The following is a 7,823-nucleotide window of genomic DNA, read 5'->3' as shown; positions in this document are numbered from 1 at the left end:
GCTTGGAATAGAAGACAAGCAGGTAAGGGAGTTTTCTTGACCAAAAGGCAGGGGTGAAGTGCAATCAACTTCATTTGAGCTTGCATCCTGGAGCTGTATACAAATTGCAAAGTCAGTTTAATTACTTAGTTTATTTATGCTTTTAGAAACAACTATGGCTGGATAAAACAACAAATAGCAAGAAGTGAGGGTGAACTGCTTGTAGTCCTTCACTCATCCACTAATGCATACAAAAAAAGCATCACAAGTTATTCACTGGCCCATTTACGATGTCTGACATTGAACACCACCTCTAGGGTGATGCTCATCATCTTCATAGACTTCTCCGTTATAGTGGTGTTTTCTTTTTTGAGAGGGATCAAAGTCCACTAAATCCACTTGCTCCATTTCCTCAGTTTCTTCTATTTCCTGCCTTGTAGGTAGCAGTTTTTCAAGTAAAGACAGCTTATCTGAGGAGAGGAAACCGCTCTCTGGGAAGTTCACCTGAAATCAAGAACTGGAGTTACTCAAATCTGCCTGAATTGGACTTTTCCCATCCCACTACAGGTAAAATACCTGTCAAAGTCAGCTTTATCATCACAGGTGACTTAAAGCCAGTGCTTAAAAAAAAAAAAATCTAAGTCACTAGGGCTATTTTTAATGCCTGCAAGAAGTTAGCTTCTAACTCTGGCAACTTAACCAAGTCTTACACGACATTTCTTTTGTCTCAGGCTGCTCTCTGGAATCACCCTAGAAGCAAAGTACAGGATATACCAACATTAGAGATATGGTTGAATCTCCTGTAAAATGGCAACAGACAGCCTGCTGCCACAGCTCCCTGCATTAGCTTCTCTCCAGAGACGAAATCAGCATTTTCCAGCCTACTCCTTTGCTCCAGGACAGGCGAAGTTACTAATTTGTCCTCTCTACAGGATGACAGAAACTAAAGAACATGCCAGGCAAATGGAAATTCATAAGGTATGTGAAGAAATTCTTCTGATACTTAAGGAACTTTTAGCACAGAGCATTCCAGAAGTTTTCTCTTTGTTCAGAACTGTAATTCTGTTTGATGGATTACATGTTTTCACCATTGGCAAAAACAAACACCAAACCAGGACATGTAATAATTGGTATCTCTTCTTGATTGAGCTAATACTTAGAGGTTAAATTCTGGGGGGATGTTCAATGCTGTACTGTGCCATGGAAGTAAGTTGATCCACTTACCCTGAATTCTATGATCAGACGTCCTTTTTCATACGGTCTGCGATAAATTGGCATACCTTCATTCAACACACACTTAATAGCCCCATGCTTGACAACTTGGCCTAAAAAAAAAAACAAAGACCAAAAAAAGAAGGGATCCCTGCAGGCAGCAGAAGCAGCTTTAGTTTTAATCCCTTCAATATTTATGTAACCTTCTACATTGTTGTTAGACAGCTACACCAAGATGTAGTAGTCTAATAGGGACTTACTGCCTGGTAACTTCTGAGAAGGAAAGCAGGTTGAACTCTACATTACATTCTTGTAACCTTGTTATGCTTCCCAAAGGAAGCATACTTACAAATTTATTAAGTGCTCCAGCAGTTCCAAGGCTGAAAAAGTGGTTTTCAGAGACCCACGGCCTTCAATTCTCATGAGGCATCCTCAGGATACAAGTATGTCCATGAGGTAAGGTCTGTTACTATATCACGCAAAGAGAAAGTTACTGCTGACTGCTATCCAAAAATCCTTTTTTGTTTAAAGATCTGTACTGCAAAGACTAGGAAAAGAAGCTTGATACTAGCATACATCCCTTGTACATCAAGATGGGATGTTTCTGTTCCTTTAAACTTCCAGCTTAAATTCACTGTATGCTTGGACTTTTAGCAGAAAGCAAACCAACACTTACCAGGATGGGAGGTAATAATAATAGTTCTATTATCCAGCGTTGTGATAGGCTTTTGAAAGCCACATAGTGCTTCAACCAGTTGAATATCCATTGCCATAAGAAGGTCTTCGTCTCGTCTAAGGCAGAACCAATCAAAACCAGTCAGAGAGGGAGATGCAGTAAAAGGATCATATGCAGCTTCAGTATTTAACTTGGCAAGGACAATAAAGCTGCAATTTTAGTAGAAGTCCGGGCTATTAAATAAAGAATACTGAGTATTGATGCAGCACCTCAAGCTAGCAATTACAGGTATGATACCCATGCCGAGTCATTATCAAGTCTAGCTGTCCAAAGTGTAGAAGTTTTTATTGAAAAGAAATAAATACAGCAAAAATAAATGCAGCAAGGCTCACTTGCATCCAGTTTCACTTTACCACTCCTTCCCGATCCTAGGGAAAAATTCTCTCAGCCTCCTCAACATTGTCACTGGAACAATTATTCCCTTCCTTTGTGTAGATTAGGACTTTCTCAAGTGCATCAGTTAGCTCTACATTATTCTCTTACACTGGTTTTCTGAAGATCTGGTAATAGGGAAGTTCAAACAGCTGATGGCCACTCTAGGTTATGATGAAAATAACTTCTCAAAAGCACCAAGAAGTATGTGGATGAAACAATGTAATTGTTTTAATTGCCTATTCTGACTTCAGTATAGCAGTGCTAGCGATGTCTGCATGCACTGCATGTTCAATGGCTACAAAATCCTCCAGCCTATTCAAAGAACTTAGTTATTTCACTCACCCTGTTTTAAAGGTCTCTGGAAGGAGTCCTGCCTCAAAAGTTAAATTTAGATGCTGACGGGAGAGGGGGAACATTCCATTTGTTCCAGAAGCAGCATGACCTCAGCATAACCCCACAAGACCAGTAATATCAAGGGTTATCTAAGGACACTAGAACTGAAGGCAGCAGGCAGAAAGCTCGCCAAAAATAAGCCAGAGTTGTGACTTCAAATCCCAAGTAACCATGCAAACAGTTTGGCCCAGACCGCCCCTTTGGCATAGCTGAGCTGATTCAGTATCTGGTTTCACTGGAAGTTAAGAAAAATCAGCTGAGTATGCTTATCCAAAGCAAACAGAATTGATTCTTAACCTGTGAGCTCAGTGTTCTTTGGCATAGAGTTCTGGCACCAACATCCAGAGGTCAGCAATATACAGTACAGTCAGGCAGACCAGCTGCAGGTTTCCGAAGAACCTTTGACTCACCATTCCTTTTTACAAGCACAATGTCAGTGGTCGGTGTCTCTAAATCCATTGATTCCCTTGTTACTGCTCTGAACAGAAGCAGTGAGATGCCAAGTGCAACACATTTCTGCGAGATGACAAGTGTTGCTTTTAACTGACCAAAATGTACTGGACAGACTCATTCCACAAACAGTAACCTGAAACAAGGAGGCTTGCAACACCAAGCGGTACTGTCCAGTAACATGAAATCCTTGAGACATGGTCAATACTGCTTGAGTCACTTTTGCTTTCATAAGAAAGAACAGACAGGACTGATTACCCTGTCCAGTGCACTCAGGCAGGAAATAAAGTGTGGGAAACGACCTCTGGTCAGAAGGGTGCATGCTATATTCAGTAAGTTTGTCATAAATAAGATCCCTGAGCAAAAGTGAACACAGTACAGGTTTTCTGTGCCTTGAAGCCAAGTGGGCAATGAACAGCTGCCTACACTAAATGGTAATTTTATGAGGCGAGTGATGGAATGCTAACCTAGAAAGAGCAAGGAAGCAATCACAAACAGTCACATCTGTTAAACAAAATCTCAGTATTTTAAGAGTTCTTAAAAGTCAAGATCTGTAAACTCTTAATAACTGTAACTGGTTTGGTTTGCCTTACCCTTCCACTGTCAAAGCTCACATAAGAATATCACGTGCTACTAGAACACAAGTGGCTGAGACTAGTTGTACCAGGATTCCTGCACACCTCAGTGCTCCTTTAGCCACCCAAACTCACACGTGAGTTCTAGCCACATGATCCATCTACTGGTATTTCCAGTAGATAAAATGTGAGTGGTAACCACGGAAGCATGTGGACAAGCATCTCGGGAATTCACAAAAAAGACTGCCAGAGTTTTACCTTGTAAATACAGAGTGGTCTTTTTGATCCAAGACAATAATAATGTCCCCTGGCTCCAGTCCTGGCTCTTGGTCCCCTTCACCATGGAATGTTATTTTCTGACCATCCTTCATTCCTATTGCAGAAAACAAAAAAGCAAACATTTTTCATTTTTTTTAAGTGAGAAGGCAGCAGTAAGAAATATTTTTATAGGCACAAGACGGTACCAGATCTCTGGATCTTTAACATCAGATCTTCCCTTGAAGCATTCATAATTTTTTTTAATCCACTCACATGTTCCACAAATTTTAGTGGTGCTAACCTGAACTATGTCTCAAGATCATTAAGCTTAATTGTACTGCAAACAGCCATCTGCCAGGATAAAGTCCTTCAGGGAAACGTTATCAAAACAGCTTTCATTACATGCACAAGTACTAAAAAGAAGACAGAAACATTGCATATAAAATACATTTTGAGGGCAAGTGACCAATGAGCCTCTTCAGTTTTATAAATATATGTGGTAGAGCTACTTGTGAAACATGATCTCAGTGCCTGCTGAGTGCAAGAAGCACTCTCCCTAGGACTGTAACCATCACATAAAAAAACGATTTCACCCACACAAAGTCTCTCTACCATAAATTCTAGCTACCTCATGCTAGCTTACAGTCTGTTTTTCTATAAGGAAGGGAAAAGAAACTCGGTGATCTCCCCATCTAAAATGTCAGTGATATATCCCTACTAGCCCTCATATTTAATGTTACTGTAGGATTTTCCCTGTCAAAAACAAATTCAGGCATTTCATAAAGTGTTTACACATACAACAGTTGCAGATGATAATCAGGCACAGGTCTGTAGAAGCCATGTACTTGTCAGTTTGCTCTGTCTTACAAGCCGTGCACTACTCCAGGGACTTCTACCACCAGCTTTTAAGCAGCCTCCCCAACAGAAATGTACTTTTCACTCAACGCTGTTGAGTTCTCCCATCACTGTAAGGGTTTGTTTATTGAGTTGCATTTTGCCAGGCAGAGAATACCTGCACCACGCAGCACTGTCAGGGTTGCATAGCAAACAGAGTTCTAAGCATGAGAGGCTTAGCACTGTCTCTGCACCCTATTACTATAGCAGACCTGGTTCCCCTTCACACTGAAACACAGTAGAAGTGATCGGAGTCTGCAGGGTTTCCCTACAAGCAGGGAAAACTCATTGGGCAGACTAAGCCAACAAGTGATGAGTTTTATTTTAATTGCTGCAGCTACCTGACCAAGACTTAGGCTTATGAGGTTGCTCAGAAATAGTTCACCACTTGAAATACCGCAAGGTTCAGAATTCATTCTTTGTTCTGTGCACAGGTATTAGATGTGAACACAGAAGTAATCAACCCTCCCTAAAAACAAGTCTCCTACTTTTTAAAGGCAGCAACAGGCAATTTTATTGCGTATGTATTCAGCAGTGCTACTTAGCAAAACAACTTCATGCATTTGCTAAAGCTTCTGTTTTATTGAATCAAAATTAGTCAGTACAGCCAAGTTCAATACTTCATCTTAATAAGCCACCTTACCTTTGTCAATGTGAACTTCTAATATCTTCTTTTCTCTAACAATTTTTCTGCCAGTGCAGCTCTTACACCGGTCCTTGGGGCTGATACGCTCCCCATGCCCCTGACACTCCATACACACAGACTGGATTTGTTGCACCATTCCCGGCCCAATCTGGTGAATTCTGATCTGCATGCCTGTTCCTCTGCAATTAGGACAGCACTCTACTGCACCTTTCTTACCACCACGACCTGAGGAGAATGAAAATTGAGGGCGGATGATTACACACTACCAGAAAAAAAACCCCAATGCCTTTAAAAGCAACTTGCATTCAGTTTCAGTTTCATGGTTACCTTCACATTTGTCACAGATAACGTTCTTCTGCAGTGCAAGCTTCCTCGTTGCACCATTGTACATATCTTCTAAACTTACTGACAACTGATGGACCACATTTTTGCCTGCAAAAGAAAATGGATATTTACTCAAGTTTGAAAGTGCGGTCTCCAAGTAACAGTAAACTTCCCATGTCATTACGCTCAAGTCACGATAAACCAAGTCTGTGAGCTTTAACATTTTGTTTTGATATAGTTTTGTCTTGGTTTGATGGTATTAGTCAATAGTCCCTTCATACCTGATGTCAAATTAGGTAACAATTCTAACTGGTTTGTCAGTAATGCTTCCCTGTTAGCATAAGTCAGAAACTCTTCTGTGAAAGCACAACCAATAACACAAAACATGTAGAACTTTAGACATTTAAGTTTTATAATGCAGAACTTTAGTTTTAACATGTGTCATATATAAGGAAGTGGGAGACGCTGCATAGAGTCAGTAAAGTACTTTCTTCCTCTCACCAGGGGACCTTCTGGAAACTGAATTGAGTACTTATATTTTTATGCTCAGGAACTAATTAGAACTTTAGCTTATACAGGCTTAGTTTTGTGAAAGATACCAAGTTCTGGCTTACTAGGAATACAATACTGTAACATTTTGATACAAACCCTTTTTTCTTCCCTCTGACACCAGGTCTACACTAAGAAGTGATGTGGTCAGCACTACTCTTAACCAGTTCAATTAACAGTAGAGTCTTTCCCAGTGGGGTTAAACTGGACTTTAATTTCTGAGCGGTGTTTTACTGCAGCTTCAACTCAATTTCCCTGAACAGCACAGAAAAACAAAAAGGTTTCACAGGCTGAATTTGATTTGTCTATCTTATTTAGATACAGTTACTTGCAATGAAAAACCAAATACGCTTATGATAGCTCAGTTAAAAACATACTTTTAAGGTATGTTACCATTCCATTTCCTATTCAGCCTATTAGCTGCTGGACTTAACGCTCAGCTGAAGGCTTTCCAAACACGAAATCTGGTTAGTTATTAACATGAGACAATGCACAAGAGACCAAACTACCACCGCATGAACCAAGTGCCCTCCCCTGCTGTTTCCGGTGCTAAGGGCTAGGGACAATGCTTTCTCTGACTTTAAGATCAGGTCCGTAACTTAATTTTAACGCTATTTAAAGTCTTGCATCTACAACATTCTTCTCAGGGACTCTGATCCCGTCTAGCCCAGCGACCATGCTGTAAAGTCCGGGAAAGTGGCGGAAGATGGCACGTTACCTCGTCTCTCTCTCTGCATCCTCCCACCGCCGCCAAAGAACATATCGAATATATCCATGGGCGACCCGAAGCCACCACCGGAGCCACCCTCTTTGATGGCCTGCTCGCCTCCTTTGTCATAGAGATCCCTCTTCTTCGGGTCCGACAGTACTTCATAAGCTTGGGAAATCTGCTTAAACTGCGAGAGACATACACCGTGCCTCAGATACCCGGCACGGGGAACCCCCAACGGCCTCCCGCCGAGCCCCCCGTCCCCGGCCCGCCAAACCTTGCCCCACCGCTCCCCTCGCCCTCCATCTCGGCACCCCCGCGGGGCAGCCGACCCCGCCGCCCCGTCCCGGCCCCGCCGCTGACCTTCTCGCCCTCATTGGGGTTCTTGTCGGGGTGGTACTTCAGGGCCAGCTTTCGGTAGGCCTTCTTCAGCTCCTCAGCGGAGGCGTTAGGCTTCACGCCCAGCACATCGTAGTAGGTAGTTTCCTTCACCATGGCGGAGGGCGGCCCCTGAGCAGCGGGCGGTCCCGCACCCCGCGGCGGCTCCTCACCCTGCACCGATCCCGACTTTTCTGGAAAGTTCCGAGCCGGTCCCGCATCCGGGCGCTTTTGAGCCGGCACCGCCCCGCCCCGGAAGTCCCGCCCCCACACCCCCGCCAGCCGCCGCGCTCTGGAGGGCGGGCGGCCAATAGGGGTGGGAGGCGGAAGGCGGCTGGCCAATCA

At 43.0% G+C, this 7,823-nt stretch overlaps 1 protein-coding gene across 2 annotated transcripts; it reads right to left on the bottom strand.

Annotated features, from left to right (window-relative positions):
• Nucleotides 1-112: 112 nt before the first annotated feature.
• Nucleotides 113-7,724, bottom strand: DNAJA1 (DnaJ heat shock protein family (Hsp40) member A1). Of its 2 annotated transcripts, XM_054186031.1 has the most exons (8): nucleotides 7,464-7,724; nucleotides 7,110-7,287; nucleotides 5,846-5,950; nucleotides 5,516-5,743; nucleotides 3,979-4,093; nucleotides 1,868-1,983; nucleotides 1,204-1,304; nucleotides 113-483 (listed from the first exon to the last, which is right to left on the bottom strand). In XM_054186031.1, exons 1-8 carry the CDS (start codon nucleotides 7,593-7,595, stop codon nucleotides 265-267), a joined length of 1,194 nt encoding a protein of 397 aa, XP_054042006.1. In that variant the 5' UTR covers nucleotides 7,596-7,724; the 3' UTR covers nucleotides 113-264. The 2 variants fall into 2 exon arrangements, with proteins under 2 accessions (XP_054042006.1, XP_054042007.1); XM_054186032.1 differs by lacking the exons at nucleotides 7,110-7,287; nucleotides 7,464-7,724 and adding an exon at nucleotides 6,491-6,633.
• Nucleotides 7,725-7,823: the final 99 nt, after the last annotated feature.

The sequence above is a fragment of the Rissa tridactyla genome, chromosome Z (genome assembly GCF_028500815.1).
Source record: "Rissa tridactyla isolate bRisTri1 chromosome Z, bRisTri1.patW.cur.20221130, whole genome shotgun sequence".
Classification (NCBI taxonomy): Eukaryota; Metazoa; Chordata; class Aves; order Charadriiformes; family Laridae; genus Rissa; species Rissa tridactyla.
The sequence above is the reverse complement of the archived record's forward strand: the minus strand, read 5'-3'. Positions and strand labels throughout refer to the sequence as shown.

Coding starts and splice junctions, on each gene's coding strand:
- DNAJA1 (XM_054186031.1), bottom strand. CDS start 7,595: ATGGTGAAGGAAACTACCTACTACGATGTGCTGGGCGTGAAGCCTAAC. Junction 5,951..7,109: donor GATGCAGAGAGAGAGACGAG/GTAACGTGCCAT, acceptor TTTCTTTTGCAG/GCAAAAATGTGGTCCATCAG. Junction 484..1,203: donor GTCTGATCATAGAATTCAGG/GTAAGTGGATCA, acceptor TCTTGATTTCAG/GTGAACTTCCCAGAGAGCGG.